The sequence below is a fragment of the Typopeltis vanoorti genome, chromosome 14 (assembly GCF_054136105.1).
Source record: "Typopeltis vanoorti isolate ZY-2024b chromosome 14, IOZ_Tvanoo_1.0, whole genome shotgun sequence".
NCBI classification, from domain to species: domain Eukaryota; kingdom Metazoa; phylum Arthropoda; class Arachnida; order Uropygi; family Thelyphonidae; genus Typopeltis; species Typopeltis vanoorti.
In genome coordinates, this window is record NC_143562.1 from 98651829 (window position 1) to 98676748 (window position 24920).

Sequence of the window (24920 nt, forward strand, 5' to 3'; positions counted from 1 at the left end):
GGTAGAGTACTTATCAGATCTCTATGATGATGATGATAATAGTAACATGAGAGATGATTCACGACACCTGAAGTTAAACTTATCAATAGATGCCACTTTACTGACAAAAAAGGAGATGCAACACATAATTAAGAATCTTCCTAATAATAAATTAGGAAGCAGGGTTTTTTCTCCCGGAAACTCGGGTTTTTCATCCCGCATACATACAAATCGGCCCTTCAGAACACACGCAATTTACAGACAAAAATTACTAGATGTGGTGGTGTTGGAGGTGGGCGGTAGATGGCGTTGATGGAGATGATTCGTAGTAGCGGTTAGGTGTAGAGACAGTTGTAGATGTCCTCCCGCGATGAGTCTTCGGACTCCTTGGAGGTTTCAGGAATAATAATAATAATAATAATAAATCCCCAGGGTGCAAAAATATTCTGGCTGAGATGCTGAAAGCTTTCACTGGCAATAATAACAACTATTTAGTGGAATCCATTCACAACATCTATAAAACAATAGAATTACCTGAAGTTTTTACAACATCTATCTGCATACCAATTCCAAAGAAAAATAATGCACAAAACTGTGAGGATTATAGAATGTGAGCCTCATATCCCATGCATCTAAAATTATTTTAACCATTGTTAACAAAGAAATTGAAAGAGCCTTAATTGGTGAATTGAGTGAACAACAGAAAGGCTTCAGAAGAGGAATGGAAACCATTAATGCTATCCTGGAACTAAAAATAGTAATAAAAAGATCACTTGAAAGAAATAGGAATATATACATATGCTTCATAGACTTTCAGAATGCCATCGACCGGATAAAACATAATAAAATGGTCAATATATTAGATAAATTAGACATAGAAGATAATGTACTTAAGATTATAAAAATGATTTACACCAAACAGAAAATGCAGCTGCTTAACTCCGAGACTTCTGAAGTGAAAATAAAAAGAGGAGTTAGACCAGGTTGTATCCTTTCACCAAATCTATTTAATATCTATAGTGAGACAGTGATGGAAAAGATTGAAAAACAAAAAATAGGAATTAGTATCAATGGTATAAAATACAATTCTAGATATGGCGATGATACTATTCTAATAGCAGAAAACAGAAACAAATTAATCAAATTACTGCAGCTACTAATTGAAGAAGATAAAAAATTTGGATATAAATGCGAAAAAGGCCAAATTTATGAAAATCTCAAAAGAAAACAGATCCAAGCCAGAAATATTCATAAACAATATGAAAATTGAACATACGACAGAATACAAATATTTAGGCACCTACTTTACTGCATATGGAAAAGCAAGATAAAGAAATAAAAATAAGAACAGCCATGGCTAAAGATGCCTTCTGGAAAAATAAAGATCTGCTCAGAAGTTCTGTGGGCATCGAGACAAAGAAAAGAATGATAAGAACATTAGTGTGGCCAGTTTTCACGTATGGAAGTGAGATCTGGGTATTCAAGAAGAGCATAAGACAATAGATAATGGCCTTTGAAATGTGGTGCCGTAGAAGAACTCTGAAAATCTCATGGACAGATTACACAACAGACACAGATGTCCTACAGAGAATGAGAACACAGAGATCTTTATTACAAGAAATAAGCCAGAGAAAGATGAGATTGGCAGGTCATGTACTGAGAGGTTCAGTAGGACAGAGGATACTAACAGTTTTAGAAGGAAAAATTATGGGAAAAGGATCAAGAGGTAAAAAACGAAGGACATGGTTTGAAAATATAAGATCATGGACAGGATCAGATGGTTATGCAGAAACAAAAAGGAAAGCCATCAACACAGAGAACTGGAAGGACATGGTGTTTCACCCTCTCTCTCTCTCTCTCTCTCTCTCTCTCTCTCTCTGAGGAAGCTACATGATGATGATGATTGCTGTGTATAATGTTCCATTCACCCCCATATAGTTGTAGTGTTTTGAAAAGCTTTTCTCTGGTCACCTTGTCATATTCCCACAATTTCTCAATTATTTGTCATAAAGTGAAAATCTGATCTTGACAACCTCTATTTGGCCTGAACCCAGCTTGTTCTTCTCCATCTTTCTCTTCCACAATCTTTTTCAGTTCTCAACCTCTTTTCAAGTATGCTTACATAAACGTTACCTGGAACTTAGAGAAATTCCTCTGCAATTTTCACATTCATCTTTATTTCCTCTTTTATAGATGGGTACTATAAGAGCTCTACTCCAATCAGTGGGAATTTGACCTTCTGACCAGTCCCTCTGAATTATGCAGTGCAGCCACTGCAAAAGTTTTATACCTCCATACTTAAGCATTTCTGGTCGAATACCATCTAACTGTCTTTCCACATTTCAACTTTTTGACAGATTTTTCTACCTCAAGTATTGATTTGTACTCCTCTTTGCATTCCTCTTGAAAAATTTTTAGTATGGTTCTGTCACTGCTTGGTTCGTTTGACAGTCTTTCAAAGTAATTACTCCAGACATCTAAGATATCCTTATCTTCAGTTTTCATGTCACCTTTATTATCTTTGATTCCTTTTACAGTACTCTTTCTTCCATTTCTAAGCTTCTTCAATAGCCTCCAGAACATTTTGCCACCTTCCTGTTATTTATTTTCTATATTCTTACCAAAGTCTTCCCATGACTTTTGTTTAGCTACATTTATACACAGCTTAGCTCTCTCATGTTTTTCTCTGTATTCTTTTAGGGCATCTACTGACTTATTTGCTAAGAACTTTTAGTATGCTTTCTTCTTTTCCAGGACTGCTTCTTTAACTTCTTGTGTCCACCATGGTGTTCTTATTTTTCTATACTTGCAGACAACTTCACTAGCTAAATCAATCAACCTTCTTCAGAGTTTGCCACTGAGACTCCAAGGTTTGGTTCTTGTTTTCAATTTGTTTCGTTTTTTCTTTAATAATGTTTGTATAATCGAGTCAACAGTTTATTTGTAAAAGCTGCTGAACTTTAATTATTTTTAGAACTTTCTTACATATTGTTCACTTCCAATTTCAAATCCTCTGTACACTGTTGTATCCTGAACCAGCCTAATGACATCACTATCAACAATGATGTAATCAATGAAGCTTTTCTTATTTCTTGTATCTTCTCTCCATGTGAACTTGTGCTCGTCTTTATGATGAAACATGGTGTTAGTAATGACTAGTCTGTGTCCAGAGCAGAAGTCCAGTAAATACTTACCATTATTATTAATTTTGCTCTTTTCTCCAATTTTCTCAAAATGTTCCTATATGCTTGGTGGGATTCATTTCCTATGCTGCTATTCAGATCTCCAGCAAGGACTACGTTTTCCATTTTCTTTATGTCAGCTGCCTGTTCTAATGACTCAAAAAATTCCTCTGCTTCTTCCTTGGAAGAACCTTCTGTGGGACCATAAGCACAAATAAGTTTATTGTCCATGCCCACATAACTATACTTGAAACTGCTTTCCAATCAAGAAGTTTATCTTCATGTTTGGTTTTGAATGCTATTGCTACTCCTTCCTTTCCTTGATCATTATTGCTTGAATCCTATACTTATTATTTAGTAAGATCTCACTTGTTTTTCTCTTCTTTGTCTCAGTAATGCCAATAATTTCCATGTGGTACTTTTCCAATTCTTCTGTAAATTCAATTTCCTTTCCATTAATGCCCCTTATGTTGATGGTTCCTATCTTCAATTCTTCTGATTTTGGGTTTATTCTTCTTCTAGATGTTGATTTGGAGCTTGTCCCAGCAGTTGACTTTTCACTGTTCACCCTGGTTCCTTGACGAGAACAGCGGGGGCCCTTGTTTAACCAGACAACACCCCAGCCCACATGATATCGTGTGCATTTGTGGTTTATGTCACTAGAGAGTACAATTTGGTTGGTTGAATCCCGAATTGACAGCTCATCCTCGTTTGTTCAGTACCCAGTAGATATCTACTAACAGCGAGCACCATGTGAAGGTGAGGATTGGATATTAGGTCAGAATCTCCAGTCAGTTCTCTGCATTCCTGAAAGGCAATGTGGAGGTCTCCTCCCAGTTCTTTGGCTTTGACCCTTAAGCGACTCCTTTACAATATAATATTAGTATTGCACTCCTCCAGGCAGGGTGCCTGAATTTCAGTCTTTGTGAAGTATGGAAGGAAATGTATGTTTTATTCTGAGACCTGTACATCATACGCTAAATAAATAATAATATATTATTAGTACATTACAGTATTAAAGTGCCTCAGTAGCACAAATCGAAGAACTATGAGATAGAAAACCCTTCGATTAGAAAAGAAAATCGTTCAATCCTTGTCATGATGAGAAAAATCTTTTAATGGGCTTTTTCAATGAAATGTGAGTTAGCTGATCTCATATGAAGGTATGGCAGGGTTTTTTCTCATGGAACTCAGGTTTTATTCCACATTACATGCCATTCAGCCTTAATACACACCTAATTTACAGACAAAAAATACTATTAGTGGCACTAGATGGCATAATGTCCATGTGTAACTTTTCCAATTCTTCTGCAAATTCGATTTCCTTTCCATTAATGCTCCTTATGTTGATGGTTCCTATCTTCAGTTCTTCTGATGTTTTTTTTTTTATCACCTAAGATATAACCCTAAAATAGTAGCATTGTGTGTAGATGGAGGTTTAAGTAGTGGATGGGCTTGTTGAGAGTTGGAGTGCCCTTCTGCCATAAGTCCTTGGACTCCTTGGAGATATCACATAATAATAATAATTATTATTATTATGTTAATTTGACCTCACAGTAATGTGAATTCATGTCATGGCCAGAAGGATAGTTAATCATCTGTTCAATCAAAACATAGATGCGAGGTGTATCATTGAAATTATTATTATTAATAAATAGAAAACATATCACATGCATTGGGTCAATCTGCAGTGGAGAGCTACCAGTAACCTGTGAAGTGCCACATGGAGCTGTTCTCTCCCCAACTCTACTATTCAATATTTATATGCATGATATTAACCAGCTACTTCTCAAAAGCAAGACCTTCCAATATGCAGACGATACAGCTATAATATCCATCCATAATAATGCAAGCATAGCCGAACAAATATGCAGAATGACATAAATCTGCTCATAGACTGGCTCACCAAAAACTCCATATACACCTAAACTCAGATAAGACAAAATTAATGATATTCAGAAATCCACTGACCCAACCAGTTGATAACAAATATATAACCATCCAACATCCACTCTCCAACATAAAAAAATAACAGAACAGTAAAACCACTACAGTCACTCAGGTTGAAACAATATGATACCTTGGAATCTACTTCAATGCAGATATGAACTGAAATAGCCACATAAATAAACCATCTACAAAACAAACTCCGAACAATAACTGGCAAACTCTACAGGTTAAAAGACATAGTTCCCATATGCCAAAAAACACTAATATACAAATCACTACACTATAACAACATATGTATTCTGTGCACACTACAAACTAAATAGATTAATATCATTACAGTACAAAATAATAAAACTTCTTTTTTGGGAACAAAGAGACAATACGGCTTTATATATACTGCAATGTCAGAACACAAAATACTAATAGCAAAACACTTATGTCACTATGCAGCCATACTAAAATATTTTTTTGATGCCAACTACATGAAAGCCAGAAATACATACCATATAACAAGATCTCAGACAATTAATTATATTGCATATAAATATAATAATCACTATGGAAAGGTCACTTGTAGCTTCTACATCCCAGATATGCTAAATAAACTACCTTTTGAATACAGGAGCCTTACAAGCTACAATAGCCTGAAAAGAACCTTAAGGACATATTATGAACAAGAAATACGCAACCTACACACCTTACAAACTTAATGAAACACAATATGTTAGTTCAGGCTTTCCAGTTCAGTGATGTGTCATGACATTCCAAATTATCATGTGTGTATGTGCGTGTGTCTAGTGAATATCAGACCTATCAAACATCAGCCTACTTCCAACACAGCAATCAAGCCAATAAACAATAACTAACCTGTGTCATCCTCAAATAATCTTCATAAAAAACTTTGAGAATGCAAGCAGTCATTACATCTTAACCCAAGATCAACACAAAGAAAAAAAAAAATCCATATATTACATTAAGTGCTGTAGTTACAGTGCTTAAATACATTAAAGCAAAAATTGTAAATATATATAATTTATTGGTATTGTATAAATACTGTAAAAAATGTAATCTTATTCAACCCCAACTATAAATTACCAACTACAATAACTATTATTAATACTTTATACAGAAAAAAAAAAAAAAAGGAAAATTTTGTATGAATTTTATTGTTTAAATAAAAAAAAAAAACAGAACATGTGTTGTAAATGCATAATCGTATCTAATGTATAATCGTAATTTTAATAATCAAAATTATTAATTATTTAAATTAAGGGGATATTAAATCCCACATTGTTTTAAAACCGAATAAGAAACTCAAAGATCAGAATCAGAGAGTTTCATGCTGAATATAGTAAACTATAAAAGTATCGGCGATTACTAGCGTGAGCAAATGCAAGTAGTCCTAGTAGGTAGTACAAACTCAGGCAACTCGCAGCAAAGGTGGTAAAGTTCTGATTGCTATTCTTGGTATTTCCATAATGTAAAAACACATTTCCTAGAAAATGTATGCTGTTATTACATTATGGTGGGAGGTCACTACCCAGACCGGTTTCAGCCTTTATTGAGGCTTCATCAGTGAGTAACTAGACCAAATTATTAATACCAAAGGGTATAGCGAAAATAACTTATATACTCTGCTATACGAGTTGTCAAAGAGGTGCAACCCATTAAGTTACTTAAATATAAAGAGCCAACACGCTTCATTTCGGTGATATAAACATTATTTACATTTTTTTTTTTTTTTAATAGAAATCTAACATGGAAAATGAACCAGAATCTGCAGCACTTAGTTGCTATATTGTTGGAAGTTTTTCCACTTGGTTATACTATAAATTAAAGATTGCAAAAATTTATACCTGGTTTAATCCTATATTCAAGTGTAAGCAAACAAGTTTGAGCCTAAACTATTTTCAGGACTGGGGCAACTTGTATATAGAAGCTAATGACTTCACATCACTTGCCTTAGTATCCCATAATGCAAAGCACATCTCCTTGCAGACATGTATAATGCTATGCATTATGGGAAGGGTCACTACCATTATACATGCCCGCAAGGAGATGTGCTTTGCATTATGGGATACTAAAGTAAGTGATGTGAAGTCATAGTCATAGTTCAGGCACAAATTTGTTTGCTTACATTTGGAGGATTAAACCAAGTATATGATTTCTTGGTATCTTTAATTTTTAGTTGCTATACTTTGTAAAATAACATGTTGGAATGTTACTTAAGATGATTATTGTATATATGTAAATATTTATGAGATCAATAAAAAATATTGTTATTATTATTGTTATTAATAACTGACCTTCATGGAGTCAAGGGTTCAATAAGTCAAGAGTTCAGACAAATATGGTTTTGGCTACAGAATTTTAGACAAAATAATAAGAGGAATTCCTTCTAAAGGGTAAAGTAAAATAACAAGACTTAAAAATGAGACCGAATAATATTCAGTTATCCTTTAATGATGCCATATCTAACTTTAACTCTTGCCCAATTCATGTGCGAGGTCAACATAAAAAAAAAATTTTATAAGTTGACCCTGCACGTGAAAGGTCATAAGACCTATAACACTACAGTGCCATGTGTAGGCAAGTGATTAACACTTTGAGTCCTATCGATGTAAACATACATCGATACGTATATATATTTACAGTAGGACTAGGACTCAAAGTGTTAATCACTTGCCTACACATGGCACTGTAGTCCTATAGATGTAAACATACATCGATACGTCTATATATTTACCATATGACTCAAAGTGTTAAGGAGGAAAATGTATCCTGTTGATACTTAAAGAGTACTCAGTGGGAAAAACAGTATGGAAGAGATTGTTCTAAAGAATTAGAGGTGGATGGAATGAAGGAAGCTGATGAGGAGTTAGTGCAGTGTGTTTGAAACTGGACAATGTATGGGTGTTGGCCAGTGGCTGCTCTAGTTTTTTCTATGGCTAGAAGAAAGTGGAGGAATGGTAGCAGCCAATTCCTGAAAGTACCTATAGAACAGGCACAGAGCTGAAACAAAGCACCTATGATTAAGTGACTGAACAGAGTCTGTGAAGGAAGGGTCATCTGTTAAGTAGATGGCCCTCTTCTGAATATCATCAAGAATTCTCAGAGGTCTTGGGGGGGGGGGGGGTTCCACCCCAAATGGGAACAATACAAAGTTGAACAGATCTGAGACTTATAGAGTGTTAGGAGTTGAGAGGAAGAGAAGTAATGTTTGGAACAGAAAAGAACACCAAGCTTTTTAGAGGCTATGTGACTAATATGTTCGTGCCAGGATAAATGGGATGTGACAGTCAATCCAAAAAGAGAAGGTTGATCTTGAAAGGAAACTGTAACATTATCAAAAATTAGAGGAAATGAGGTAGGATTTTCTTGTGGGTAGTAAGGCAGGCTCACGTTTTTTTAGCATTGAAATTTATTAAGTTGTCTTCACCCCATTTCAGGATGTTGAGGAGGTCAGTGTTCAAGTCACTGACTATGGAAGATCTTGAGGCATCTAACATTGGGATACTACAGGGTTTATCGAGTGATGAAGAGGAATGAAGTGTACCATCATGGGGGAAGCTGTGAATAGGATTTGAAGTCAGAGAAAGAAGATCATTGATGACAAAATCTGATTATAGGAAGCCATCCACCATGACACACAATGATCAACCAGTGAGAAGGCTGGCAATTGAAACACAGTGTGTAGAAGGGAGGCTATAAGATGGGATTTTGTTCAGGAGGCATCGGTGCCAGATCAAATGCTTTAGAAATATCAAGAGTGATAACATCAGTCTTTCCATGGCCTGAGTCCAAAGGTAGGCGAGATTAGCTAGGAGGGCAGCTGTAGAATGAGAATGGCAGAATACATATTGGTGATTGCTAATTAACTGATCAGGCTCTTGGTAATGAAGATGCTGGTTGTTGATAACTTTCTCCATCACTTATTAAAGTACTGAGGTGAGAGCAATGGGACAATAGTTAGATGACTGACTTTTGTCTCTCTTTTGGGGTACAGGCTGGATGTGGGCTTGCTTCCATGCTGTTGGGTAGATGCAAGTGGAATATGAAAGTTTATATAGATGATACAGTATGTGTGTCAGTTCTGGAGCACCAGGAGCCTTATTAGTATCAAGATTAATGAAGAATTTTCTGATGTCCTTATTGCAAAGGTTCAGAGGAGGCATGCAGTCAATAGTTTTTGAAAGTATGGGAGGTGATTTTGGTCATCCAGGTTGGAATTGGAGGAAATAACCCGATGCCAAAAGATCTGCCTTTTCCTTGGGTGATGTTGCCATAGTGCCATCAGGATGCAAGAGAGGTTGCAACATGGAAGGACAAAAGTTATGCCCAATAGCCTTGACTATCAGTTGAGCAGGAGGTGAGTTTATTGCATTCCATTCTCACAAAGGCTGTTTTGGAATCATTGATCACTTTTTTATATGTGTTTTGAGCTGTTGTGTAAGCTGAAAGAGAAGCTGGAGTTTAAAAAAGTTATCATGATTAAGTCAATCACCCCTGAAATTAAACCATTGAACATAAGCTGCATTTTTATCATGGCTGGCAGAGGCATATTTTTTTGAGAACCAGTTCTTGGATACAGGTCAGGGGTTTGCTTGGAAATGAAGGCTCATTTCAGTGAGGATTATTTTGGTTACTAGTTCAGTGCAGGTATTTGGATCATGAGAGTGAAAGCAGTAATCTGACCATGGAAAAGCAGCATAAAAATTCCAAAGGTTATCCTAGTTTGAACAATTGTAGTGCCATAGGGTATGTGAGACTGAAATTGGGCAGAGAATTAACTGTAGAGAAGGAGACTTCAATAACATTGTGGTCAAAGTTGCCAAGGGGAGAGCAGACATCTACAGTATATTTGGAGGAAGAATTGGTTAAGAAAAGATCAAGAACATTGGTAGAAGGTGGTAGAAGATGGCAATGTAACATTGCCAAATATAGGTAGTTATTAATTAAAGTTTTTATAATTAATAATTTAGTTTACATTGTCATTTCCTAAAAAATTAGAAGTATGTCTAACCAACGTATAAGCTCATCTACAGCATTAACGGATATATATTATCCTTTGCCCATACTGCCAGTTTATTTAAATCATCATGCAGGATCTCTAGATCACTTTTGCCTTCCCCATCAATAAACAACTGAATACTCCCACCCTTAAATTAGTTCCTATGACATCAACATACAGCTTAAACATTAGTGACCCTTATTCTCCTGGATTCGACTCCATCATATACTACTCTTGAGAATTCCATCACATTTTATGCTCTGGTGTTTGTCAGCCACCCCCTTATTCATGCTATCCTCTTCATATCCATTCTCATTTGTTCCGAATTATATGATAGTTTTCCATTTAGCGTTCTGTCAAAAAGGCTTTTTATAAAATCCAGAAGTATTATGATGTAGCCAATTCCCTATTCCAGTTCAACTATCACTCTGTTATTTAACGTAAGTAAAAAGCTGTGTTTTTTTTTTACTTACATTGTATTTTCACATAGTATTTTCATTGTAGTTTCATATTCCTGCCCACTAATTCCTGAATTCTACTATTAACTAACTTTTTTAATACCATAATTGCCACTTCTGAAATACTAAAGAGTCTGTATTTATTAAAATAAAGAACCAAAAGGCTTTATTTCAGCAATGCACAATTATATAAATCAAGTGGATATTAAATCCAGCATTATTTAAAAGCTGAAAGTAGAAACTATGAAAGTTTCATAAAGAAGTTGACCAGAGAGCTTACAGGAATACACTTGCTGGCATTTATGAGTTTCCCTAGTGCGGACCATATAGAAGACATAGGCACCTATATATTCACCTTTTATTGGTCCATTTTGATAAGTTTCACTTGCCTCACAGCTGTTTCCAACTAGTTGGTTCTCTTCAGAGAGCCAACTATTTAAGCAAAAGCCCTCTTTAAAAATTAATCCATCCCCCACAACTCCCTACCAGTGACCGAAAGATTGTCCAACTCAGCATTGGTTCCACTCAGGTACAGCCTCATCCCACCACTGAGCAGAACCACTCATATTCCGGGGAAAAAGCACTCGCTGACTTAAAATTTGCCACTAGGCAAATCTTAAGCCCCTTAGCGGGTCTACCTCTCCAAAAATTCATGCAATCTCTCAGATCTTCCAGCAGTGAGCAACCTAAAGGATCATTTTACTCAGTGATGGCTGAGTTAAATGATCTAGTTAAGTGAGCCTGTCATTTAGTGGTAGAGTGACAGGTTCAACCACTGGGTAGAACCGCTCACATTCCAAGGAAAAGCATCCACCAACAAAGCCCACATGGGCCATGCTGGAAACCACTTTCTCCAGTGACTCAAATTGCTCTTTTAAGGCAAACCCCCGAAAGAATTAGAAGAAGGTGGTAGAAGATGGCAATGTAACATTGCCAAAAGATAGGTAGTTATTAATTAAAGTTTTTATAATTAATAATTTAGTTTACATTGTCATTGTTATTTACAAATCTAAGCCCCCCCCCCCTCCTCACCGGGAGTGAAATTCCAGACGAAACCTTGAGAATGTTCAGTACTAAGGAACTTGAAGTGTTAGAGAGGTGTATTTTTCATAAGCAAACTTTCGGTTGGTGCATAAAGTATTTATTATTATTATTATTATTCAAGCCTCCATGGAGTGAAAAGACTCATCGTGGGAGGTCCTTCCTAAGAAACACAAAGTCTATCAAGACTCATCGAGGGGAGGTTCCTCCCCCCCCCCTAAGAAACAAAGTCTATCATACCACTCCTTGAACTCATTGACCGTTCTCACTCTCACCACTTCATCATGCAATGCATTCCATGGTTCAACCACCCATTTACGAAAATAAAGTGCCAGAAGGCTTCTTCGGCAATGCACAATTATATAAATCAAGTGGATATTAAATCCAGCATTATTTCAAAACCTAAAGTAGAAACTACTTTAGGTTTTGAAATAATGGACCAATAAATGGACCAATAAAAGGCGAATATATAGATGCTTGGGCAGTGCCTATGTCTTTTATATGGTACACACTAGGAAAACTCGTAAATGCTGGCAAGTGTATTCCTGTAAGCTCTCTGTTCAATTTCTTTACAAACTTTCATAGTTTCTACTTTGGGCTTTCAAATAATACTAAAGAGTCTGTAATTTGCTACTTCTCTCTCGGAACTTCTTTTATGTATATTTTTATAAAACACAGGCTGATGTGTGCTATCCCATCCCACTACTTTATCCACTTTTATACTACTTAATATGCTGAGCACTTCTGTTCAACGGCCTCAATTCTCAGATCAGTCTTTGTTACATCAGCAACTGCACTATCTAGACCTGGATGTTAAATCAGGTGGCAAGAAATTATATTCTTGGTTTCATTCTTTATTCAAGTGTAAGCAAACAAAGTTTAATGTAAAGTAACTTTATGACTGGGCTACTTATATATAGAGGTTAATGACTTCATATCAGTTGCCTTAGTGTCCCATAATGCAACTCACATATCCTTACATTATGTTGGAGTTTTAATGGATTTTTTACAACACTCAAAAAGAATTAAAATAGAATTTAATACTTCCTATATTTCGTCCTAGTCACCAGGACATCTACGGGGATTACAAAAACAATTAATGTAACATGCACACAAAAACTTACAATACTAAGCCCAACCACGTGGGTGACACTAAAGTCCTATCTAGGTGGAGCACCCTCTAAGGGCGGTAGTAGGTGGCCTGGAATGTAAGGTGGGACCTCTGGTGATGAGTGTTTCCCAAATCTTCGGAAGCTTAATGCAACCGTATTTATTAAGATTTGGTTGGTTTTTGAGAGCTGCTGCTGCTTCTAAGAAAAGTCTTTCTTGAATTTGCTGTGGTGGAGCATGGTGGTTTTCTTCCATGATACTCTGTGGGTGGTGTCCAAAACATGGTCAGCCAAGCCTGAATGGCCATAGTTGTGTTTAATGATGTACGACTTGTGTTCCTCCAGGCGGATGGATGCTGATCTGCCTGTCTGTCCAAAGTACGCAAGCTTACAGGAACAGGGTACTTTGTAAACTCCAGGCAGAGAGAGAGAGAGAGAGGAGGGAGCTGATCTTTCATAGAATGGATAAGGGTAGCAAGTTTGCGGTAGGGCTTATATGCTGTGTGTAGGTTATACTTTTTTTAGTATCTTGACTATTTTTTCCGAAGTGCCACGGATGTAGGGTATGGTGATGGCATTTTTAAAATCTTGTTGATGAGAGGGACGGGGAATGGGGGAGGAATTGATTATTTTTTTGATACTGTGTTCGCTGTAGCCATTGGAGAGGAAAGTTCTGTGTATGTGGTTAAGCTCAGTAGTGAGGGCAGTTCCACTGGAACAAAGATTGTTGGCTCTCTTGGTAAGAGTTTTCATGATGCCATATTGTTGTGAGGGGGTGGTGGTGGGAGAGTTTGTGAATGTATCTGCCTGTGTGTGTGTGGGTTTTCTGTATACAGTGAAGGCAAGTGTATCATTAGGCAGGCATGTGACTAAGGTGTCTAGGAAGGGTAAACAATTGTTCTTTTTAGGAAGGGTAAACAATTGTTCTTTGTTCCAGTGGAACCGTCCTCACTAATGAGCTTAACAACATACACAGAACTTTCCTCTCCAATGGCTACAGCGAACCCAGTATCAAAAAAATAATCAATTCTTCCCCCATTCCCCGTCCCTCTCGTCAACAAGATTTTAAAAATGCCATAACCATACCCTACATCCATGGCACTTCGGAAAAAATAGCCAAGATACTAAAAAAGTATAACCTACACACAGCATATAAGCCCTACTGCAAACTTGCTACCCTTATCCGTTCTACGAAAGATGAGCTGCCTCCTCTCTCTCTGCCTGGAGTTTACAAAGTACCCTGTTCCTGTAAGCTTGCGTACTTTGGACAGACAGGCAGATCAGCATCCATCCGCCTGGAGGAACACAAGTCGTACATCGTTAAACACAACTATGGCCATTCAGGCTTGGCTGACCATGTTTTGGACACCACCCACAGAGTATCATGGAAGAAAACCACCATGCTCCACCACAGCAAATTCAAGAAAGAGAGACTTTTCTTAGAAGCAGCAGCAGCTCTCATAAACCAACCAAATCTTAATAAATACAGTTGCATTAAGCTTCCGAAGATTTGGGAAACACTCATCACCAGAGGTCCCACCTTACATTCCAGGCCACCTACTACCGCCCTTAGAGGGTGCTCCACCTAGATAGGACTTTAGTGTCACCCACGTGGTTGGGCTTAGTATTGTAAGTTTTTGTGTGCATGTTACATTAATTGTTTTTGTAATCCCCGTAGATGTCCTGGTGACTAGGACGAAATATAGGAAGTATTAAATTCTATTTTAATTCTTTTTGAGTGTTGTAAAAAATCCATTAAACCTCCAACATAATGTCCTCACAGCACTTAAGCCTCTACACAAGAATTCTAAACATATCCTTACAGACATGTATAATGATATGCATTATTGGAAAGGCCACTATCCAGACCAGTTTCGACCTTTATTGAGGTCTCATCAGTGGGAGCCAGACCCAGAAGTGATACCAAAGTTGAAGTAATGCAGAACTCATGTTTCCATATATATTGTTATCAATATCATTAGCTTCTGAATACAGGTAGCCCAGTCATGAAGTTACTTCATGTGCAAACTTTGTTTGGGTAAAGAATGAGACCAAGAGTATAAATTTTTGAATCTCATCTTTAATTTATAGTATAACCAAGTGAAAAATTCTTCAAACAACCTGGATTTATGGAAGGATAACGTAGGGTTATTCTTTCATAATTATTCTTCCTCTTACTAAGTACATAGCAAAAAACCTCTTTAGGATTTATTTTAACTTGCTTAGCTAATTTCCTCTCAATATTATATAGCCCTTCTTACCATGTTTGTCATCTTTCTTGTTAGTGCTCTGTATTGCACATTGGCGTGCTGATCATGTTTTCTTTATATTCTCTTCTCAATTTTCTCTTTTTTATTATTGATGAATAGCAATAATAATTTATATTGCTATTCATCCACTTAACTCCACTTGGTTTGTATCCTGATCCTGGGTTACTGCTTTGCTTAATCCAGGTGTAAGCAAACAAAGTTTACACATGAGATATCTTCGTGACTAGACTACTTGTATATAGAAGCCAATGACTTCACATGAATCTTAGTATCCCATAATGCAAAGTACACATCCTTTTGGGTGTATATAATGCTATGCATTATGGGAATGGACACTATATAGGCTAGTTTCGACCTTTATGATGGTCTCATCATTGGCGTCTATATTTATTCATATATATATATATATATATATATATATATATATATAGCCTAGTCTTGAAGATAATTCACATGCAAACTTTGTTTGCTTACACTTGGAAGAATAATAGAAGAACAAACAAGAATGTAATTTCTTCACATTTTTAATGCAATTTATAACCAATTAAAAATACTTTCTACTTAAATCCAGAGTAATTTAATAAAAAAGGTGGCACACCATTTGGCAACTCCTATAGGTAGGGATGACTTTGCTAATGCTTCTGCCTGGTATCTCCACTTGGGCCTGGCTCCCACTGAAGAGACCTCAATAAAGGTCGAAACTAGTCTGGGTAGTTGGCCTTCCCTTAATGCATAATATTATACATATCTGCAAGGAGATGTGTTTTGCATTATGGGAGATACTGAGATAGGAGTGATGTTAGCTTGCTCCACCTTTGTAACGAGTTTCCTGGTGTTGTACTACCTTACCCCAGTCCTGAAGATATTTTCAGGCGCAAACTTTGTTTGCTCACACTTGGATAAAGGATTAAACTAAATTTATTATTTCTACTTTCTAATCCAGAGTATTTTAATAATGAGGTGTTCCACGTTTTCGCTACTTGCATATTGGGAATATATTACTTCTGGGAATATATTACTTCAACCTAGGTATCTCTTCTGTGTCTGGCTCCCATTGATGACATTTTAGTAATGTTCTTCTCTCTTGACATGATTCTGCGAAGTAGAGTGGTCCTGCTTTTTGGTAGGTTTTTGCCTGTCACTGAGTAGACCCATTTAATGAGAATTTGATGAGTTTAAGAATGATCTTTTGGGTTACCCAGTGAGATTTAGAGTGATCTTGTAGAGAGTTTTTGGAGAAAGATACCCCTCCCTACACCTTAAGAGAACTTCAATAAAGTTCAAAACCAGTCTGGATAGTGGCTTCCAATAATACATAGCATCATACACACCAAAAGGATATTACACTTACAACAAGTTGCCCTAGTCCTGAAAATAGTTCAGGCACAAACTTTGTTTGCTTACACTTATATAAAGGATTAAACCAAGTCTATAATTTAATTATATATATATAATTAAACATATATATATATATATTTATAGTTAATTAAGACCACAGGGGATGGAGGTATAAGAGTGTTTCATAGATTGATTGCAAGGATATGGGAGACAGGATCATGGCCTAGAGACTGGAAGAAATCTGTTTTCATACCACTACATAAGGAAGGAGATATGAAAGAATGCAACAACTATAGAACTATTAATTTAGTATCTCATGCAAGCAAATTTTATTAAAGATCATGCTAAATAGGATTGAGGCCAAAGTTGAGGCAGAGAAGCCCGAGGAACAAGCAGGTTTTAGGAAAAGTAAGGGCACCAGAGATAAGATCCTTTGCCGTAGACAGATCATAGAAAAATATAAAGAATTCAGACTCCCTCTGGTAATGTGTTTCTTAGACTACTCTAAAGCATTTGACTGTGTTGAGCATGTGAAATTGTGTGAAGTAATGAAAAGAATGGGTTTTCCTCAACACCATCAGGTTGATAGCAACTTGTATATGGAGCAAGAAGCCATGGTAAGGACAGGTGTTGGATTGACTGATTGGCTTCAGGTTGGAAAAGGAGTAAGGTAAGGATGTTTACTTTTTCCTCACTTGTTTAGTATATATACAGAGGACATCATGCGTGAAGCATTGGATAAGCTCAAGACAGGAATTAGGATAGGGGGTAGATTGGTCAGCAATCTGAGTATGTTGATGATACAGTACTCCTTTGTAATGACATGGAAGAACTAGGACAAATTCTTGACATAATTAACAAGATCAGTAATAACAGAGGACTTCAACTAAATCCTAACAAGACAAAGATTATGGTTCTCAAAGGAAATACAAATAGAGAAGCTCTTGAGAAACAAGTTTACCTTAATGGAAAAAGAATTGAGGAAGGTAGCAAGTTTGAGCATCTGGGATCCATTATTAATGTGAAGAATTGCTGTTCAGAAGACATCAGAAGAAGGTTAGGAATGGCTAAAACAACAGTCAGAGACTTGTCTAAAATCTGGAAGGATGGTCTATCTCCATGGGAACAAAGGTGAGGATTTTGGATGCAGTTGTTTTTCCAATGGCAACTTATGGATGTGAGACTTGGAACCTAAAGAAGTCAGATAAGAAACGGATATCTGCTTTTGAGATGTGGTGTTACAGAAGGCTGTTGAGGATATCATATACTGAAAGGTGTACAAATGAATGGGTATTAGAAAAGATCAGTAGAACTTTAAGGCTCCTTAAGGATATTGAAAAGAGAAAGTTCAAATATTTTTGACATAATGAAAGGATGGAAGGAGGACTTCTCAGAACATTAATAAAGGTAAAGTTCCTGGAAAAAGAGGAAGGGGTAGACCATCAATGAGATGGATGGTGTGTGTGGAGTGACTGATCTTCAGAGAGTTGAGGCTGCCAGAAAAGCAAACAACAGGACTACATGGTGAGGTCTAGTGTGGCACATCACTGAGCATCGGAGGACCATACGGCATCTGTAGATGTCCAGTGAACATATAGATAGATATAATTTAAGTATATAATTTCTTGATATCTTTAATTTATAGTATAACAAAGTGAAAAAACTTTTAACATCTTTCTCTAATCGAGAATAATTTAATAATAAGGTTTGACACCCTTTGTTAACTTGTATATGAAAATATGACTTCTGCATTTTCAACCTTAGTATCATCTCTTGGTCTGGCTCCCACTGCAGAGACCTCAATAAAGTGTGAAATCGGTCTGGTTTGTGACCCTTCCCATAATGCATAGTATACATGTGTGCAAAGAGATGTGCTTTGCATTATAGGATACTAAGGCAAGTGATTTGAAGTTGTAGTTTCCTTATACAAATTGCCCTAGTCCTGAAAATAGTTCAGGTGCAAACTTTGTTTGCTTACACTTGGATAAAGGATTAAACCAAGAATATAATTTTTTGGCGTTTTTAATTTGCTTCTTTCAAACAATCCCTGACCACTTTCCATGCACTACTAACATTCTTTCCTAATAGCTTCTTTTGCCATGGCACTGCTGCGAGCTGCTGCTTCAGTTTGTCATAATCACCAACTTGTTATACATATACCCCTTCTTAACTGAGAATTCCATGTTTAACAACCTCAAAGAACAAGACTGTACTGTCATTTTCCTCAATTGGAGGCAGAGTATCTAACTTAGTTATGGTCATATCTTCTGATGCTGCTTCAAGTAATTATCCCTTAATGCATCTTGCCATGTGCCTTTTTCTTCCTCCAGTCTATGTCACCATAATTGCTCTGCCTGCACATTGTGCTAATCTGTGGATGCATGGCATTCACATCTTTCTGTGCACCTTCTGGTCTATAGCAGCAACCAACAATATATTTTGTCCTGTTAGCCCCTATCTTGCACCAGCCAGCCTTAAATGAATGATCCTCCTCAGTCCTAAATCCTTCTTAACTTCTATTTTTGTTAATTGCTCTTCAGCTAGCATCAGTAATGCTCCTCTTCTCATTGTATTCCCTCTATCTTTCTAAGTACATACTCCTTACACTGTATTCCTATGTTATCTTCTGATAACCGGGTCTCACTGATGCTAATAATTTTGGCCAAGTCAAGAAAGTATTGGTGAACAATACTTCCTCCAAATATCTGACTTCAAAACATCCAAATGCAATCCTTCAGGCATATGCAAGTCCTTTTGCCCATCAAACCAATGCAAAAATTCTTCTCCTTTATTTCTAATAATCTTGTCATTTGTGCATGCACTTGAATAACCCTTTGGGCTGACTGTTACCTTTACATAATGTAATTATCAACCACTCAGATTCAAATCTTGGAAAATGTACATTCAGCATTGCATGATAATTTCTACACACATGCTCATTTGTCCCAGTGTGTAGATCATGTTGTTTGATCAGATCCTCTCTCCCAGCACTATCAGTTTACAGATTTTACTCTTCTAACTTCTTGCTGAACAATAGTTTCTCCAAACATCTGACTTCAAAACCCATCCAAATGCAATCCTTCAGCCATATGCAAGTCCTTTTGTCCATCAAATTCATTTCCATACATACATCTAAACATTCCTCTTGCACAGTCTTCCTGTTGAGCCATTCACAATCATGGCCCTTCATCTTAATTCAGTCTCCTCATACTGTGGCACCAGAGACTCGCAATCTTAATTCTCTCACTCTTATTTTTCATTTCTTTCATCAACTCTTTCATATCTTCTCTTGTTGAATACTTATAACCTTTCAGATTGTTTGTTCCTTCCAAAATGGTCAACTCTTTCGCTTCTCTCTGCAGACTAACAGCTTCACCAACATCTTTGATCTTCACACCTGGGAAATGCACTCTCATCACATTCTCATTAACTAAACTTCTCATCATAAAATATCCATACAATACCATCTCTTTACTTCCAGTTTCTCACTTTTTCATGCTGTTTCATTCCTCACCATCATCTTGTTATTTAGATTACCTTAAACGGCTGCTTCTTGTATCCTCTCACATTTCTTCCACTGTTACTCATTCCTTCAACTACATTCTCTGCAACCTCTCACTTTCATGCCTTTTGAAGGATGAAGGTTAATCCACTAACCACTCATTAATTCTCTCACTCTTATTTTTCATTTCTTTCATCAGCTCTTTCATATCTTCTCTTGTTGAATACGTACGTGTAATCTTTCAGATTGTTTGTGCCTTCCAAAATGGTCAACTCTTTCGCTTCTCTGTGCAGACTAACAGCTTCAACAACATCTTTGATCTTCACACCTGTGAAGATCAAAGATGATCACTATTTTACTTCTGCTTTTGGTATATCTCACACTTTTTACACTACCTAATGAAACATTTCCAACACACTCACTCTTCACTCTTGATTTCCTACTTATGAAACTCTGAACAAGAATACTTTGGCTATCTTTATTATTTTATCTGTATGCCATGTGCTCTCCATAACACTCCACTGATCACTCTCTGGTGGTCTTTATTATGTAGAGTTGTGGTAAGTTCAGTTTTTAAAAATACTCTTGTCATGCTTTATAAACTTTTCTGTTATTTGACAGCTATTTGTATTTATTATATGCAAGAAACTGATAATGTGCTATATAAAATTCACTTTTGGATTTTCTTTCAGTTAACAAATCAGCAGAAGTGCTTTCAGTTTTTTGTTAAGCATGAAGTAGAAGTGGAAGGAGCAGCACCTGCTGTTGCCAAACTCTATGACTACTACAAACCAGGTAATACACATGTATACATACATGTGTTCTGAGAGGAAATTGGATAATGTGTTTATATACATTATCAGATGTTATGGTATGCACTGTTTTAGAAACATATGAATAAAAACCTTAGGTTATGCTGTTTTTTTTTTTTTTTTAATCTTTCATTTTTCTTTAGTACATGGAAAAGAAATGTAGAACAGTGTATGTTATAACTGACCTCAACAACAGACAGATAGTTCACATTCTGCTTTTTGCCTTGATCAGGACTTACTTTCAGCTTGACTACTGGATGAAGAATAGTGTTATTGTTGATGCTGGGCTTCAAGGCATAACCATCTTTGATATTTGTTATTTTTTCATGACTGCTGAAAAATACAGAGTTATGCCCATACAAGGTAGAGATGGAAGAGAAAAATAATGGCAGAGATTTTGAGGCAGTATTGATATGAGGTGGAGATGGATGAAATCAGCAATTTGATGTTACTGTAGAACTAAGAATCTGGAGAGTGTGATGACAAAGAAACATAAGAAAATTGGCTTTGTGAATAAGAAAGTGTGAACAGTATGGGTAATTTTAATTATGATAATATCAGTTCTCTTCAGTTGGAATGAAGAGATGGCATCTAAATTAAACAAATGCATATCTTGAGTTTTTAAGGGATGACTGCCTTACATGTGTAATGGAGAGCATGTTATGACTGAGTGTTCTAGATTTAATCATTTCATCAGAGGATGTCATTATAAATGGGCGTCAAATCCCATTTGGGGAGAGTGACCATGAGGTAATCACCTGGGTGGTAACAAGCCATATTAAAAAGGATTTATGTGAACTAAAAGGCTAGTGATTATGAAAAGCTCATGAAATAGCTTAGTGCTATAGCATGGAATGAAGAATTAGGTAGGAAAGAAATCATTGCTGTATTGATGTTTTGGCAGCGATGATCGAGAACTAATTAAAAGCATCAGTGTCTGAATGTTTTCCAAAGATGCTGATAAATAAAGTAGATGTAAAATGGATTAATGAATAGATTTATTTATTTTATTTATTCATATGGAGTTTCCTCCCTTTTTCTCACCCATTCCTATTGGGGTGAGTTGAGCCCCCTCATGGGGGGTTAGGTATTTATGGCTGTAGATCCGTGTGTATTCACAGGGCCGGTTTACCTGCTTGCGGGATGAAAAATGCCAGATAAACTGGTGGGAAAAAACCCTACTACCCACACCCAAGACCGGCTAACTTGGCTATGGCTGAGGAAGATCCTCAAATTCATCACGTCTTCGACGGGAATCGAACCTGGGACACTCCTTCCCCAGTCATATGGTTGCGAAGCGCACAGCCACTACGCTAACCGCACGGACAATGAATAAATGAAGCACTGAGTCTGCAAGAAGAGAAGAATATAAGAAGGCAGCATTATGAAGTCAGCATAGGATGAGTAGTAATAATCAGTTGTATGAAGAATACAAAAAAAAAAATTAAATAAATAAAAAAACAGGAAGATAACTCAAGTTGGTGAAGGTAGCAAAAGTGCTGTTTAAGGAAAACCGAGCTTAAGGAAAATCCCTCAAATTTATATGTGGCCACTAGAAGAAAGAATGATATCGTAGTTGATGGAAATAGTAGAATGGTAACAATCAGCGAGATATAGCCAAGATATTTAATGGAGAGTTCATTAAAGTATTTCATCCTGCAAGTTCACAGATTGAGTATAGTAGAAATGGAGAAGGGCTGGTGATCAAGCAGGAAGTATATGAAGAATTAAATCTTATGTTAGTAAGGCAGTGGGACTTGTGACATCACCATGTGCTTTAAGAGAATGTGCTAGTGAGTTAATATGAGCATTCAGCATGCTCTTTTAACAAGAGTCTTGCAATGGAACAACTCCCAAATGGGTGGAAAGAAGGAAAAATTGTTCCACTTTACCAAAGAAATAGTAATATGACTAAGGCTTCAAATTATAAGCCAGGCTGTGTGTGGGGGGGGGGTTCGTGTATTGGAGAGATAGTTGTTGACTAGGATTCAGAATTGGGTTGACAGTGGCCTTTTGTGTGATGGTCAGCATGAGTTTGCTAAAGGGTGATCATGTTTTTGCAATCTGTTAATTAATAAGGTGAGAAATATATTAGACAGGAAGATGCACCAATATGCCTAATCAAAGCCCAATAGATGGTTCCCTTGTACTGGGCTTTGATAAGGCCACATATATACTGCTGTGCACAGATTTGATTGCCTGGTTTTCAGGGGGATGTACTTCAGAGAGTCAAGAGAAGGTTTACTAAGTTAGGATCAGATCTGTGGAATGTCAGATACGAGGAGATTGGGGAAGTGCAGCTCACAGAGCCTTATGGAAAGAGGAGGAAGAGGGGATATGATTGAGACATATGGTGGGGGGGGGGTTTGTTGCCAGATTAATGTGAACGAGATTTTTCATGGGATGGAGGGAGACAGTGGTAAAACTAGTCGCCATCCCTTAAAGCTTTATAAGGAGGGTGAAGAGGGGAATGAGAAGTGGGATCTTTGCATGCAGAATGATTGTTGAGTGGAATGCATTGCCTGACGGTGTGGTGATTGTGGAAACTGAATGGGTTTAAGTCATGGTTCAATGATCTTTTTGCATGAGAGAGTATAGACCTTCTGTGATGAAAACCTTTTACTTTGTGGAGATCAGATATTAATAATTGTATATTTAAGTTTTGCAAAGGCCCTTGAGAGATTGCTACATGACAGGTTGGTAACTAAACTGAAAATGTTAAACAATAAATTAGTGATTTAAATTATACATATTTTTAGTCGTAAAATGTTAAAAAATATAAGACTTATTGATAAACTGACCATAGATATTTAATTCATAGGTATGCTCGTACAATATTGCCTACCGGTTTCGCTAGTAACTGACTAGCTTTCTCAAGGCTTGCACAGTACAAAAAAATGGCAAATGCAAAAAAGGTTTAAGAATACAAAAAACATTAGTACCTGTTAGATAGCTAAGGTAACACTTTCGCGTGACATGTCTGTATGAATCGTGACTTTCTACTAAGTATCATGAACATGCGTTACATGCAAACGCATAATGTGATTATTCACGTACTGTAGTTCTGTTGGACTGAGAGAATTAAATAGATTTTTCCAAGTATCGTTCAGTATGGCCCCTTGATTTCTGTTTAAGTTGCTGCCTGTACGTAGCATTACTGCAGCTTCTTTGAATAATCGATGTCTGTAATCATTATCTATGTAGGGCATAGAGCTGTTATCCCAGTCTATAGTGTGGTTCGAAGTTGAAAAATGATATGCTAAACCGGAGGTTATCATTCTGTTGCAATTTACATCGCCAACATGTTCTTTCTGTCTTATTTCCAGGCTTCTTGAAGTTTGTCCAATGTAGGAAAGACTGCACGTGCATGGAATATTATACACACTTGGATATTTATAAAATGGAACACTGTCCTTAGGAGATCTTAGAACTTGTCTGATACTAGTAGTTGGTTTAAATACAACCCTGATGTTATGGGCTTTTAACAATCTCGCAATTTTGGTGGAAATTGAAATCATAAAGGGGATGACTGCTGTTGAAATTTGCTGGGAGACTGTTCTTTCTTGTTGGTTATCTTTGTATAGAAATTTGTTGATGATGTTTTGAGGATAACCATTTTGCAGTAGTGTTATAGCGATTTGGGACAGTTCTGTCTGAACTTCTTCATCATCAGAGATAAAGTTTCTGACTCGATTTCTCAACATGTGGATGATGCTCTGTTTATGTGATCTATGATGGTTTGAAGAGTAATGTAGATATTGTCCAGTGTCTGTAGGTTTTTTTGTAAATGGACAGTTTGAAATTGTTACCTTGTCTTTTAACTAGTATGTCCAAGAAGTGTAGTTGTTTGTTGTTTTCTACTTCAAACCATTACTCTTCAAACCATCATAGGTCACATAAACAGAGCATCATCCACATGTTGAGAAATCGTGTCAGAAACTTTATCTCCGATGATGAAGTTCAGACATAACTGTCCCAAATCGCTTTAACACTATTGCAAAATGGTTATCCTCGAAACATCATGAACAAATTTCTATACAAAGATAACCAACAAGAAAGAACAGTCTCCCAGCAAATTTCAACAGCAGTCATCCCTTTTATGGGTTCAATTTCCACCAAAATTGCGAGATTGTTAAAAGCCCATAACATCAGGGTTGTATTTAAACCAACTACTAGCATCAGACAGGTTCTAAGATCTCCTAAGGACAGTGTTCCATTTTATAAATATCCAGGTGTGTATAATATTCCATGCACGTGCGGTCTTTCCT

General features: G+C 36.6%; 1 protein-coding gene across 2 annotated transcripts in view; it reads left to right on the forward strand.

Moving 5' to 3' along the window:
• Positions 1-24920, forward strand: part of LOC150099795 (alpha-2-macroglobulin-like protein 1) — a 1007775-nt gene that overhangs the window by 888712 nt on the left and 94143 nt on the right. For both annotated transcript variants that reach the window (XM_090403789.1, XM_090403790.1), the window contains exon 31: positions 20533-20635. In XM_090403789.1, the coding sequence (XP_090259915.1) occupies positions 20533-20635 (103 nt within the window). The remainder of the gene's footprint in view (positions 1-20532; positions 20636-24920) is intronic.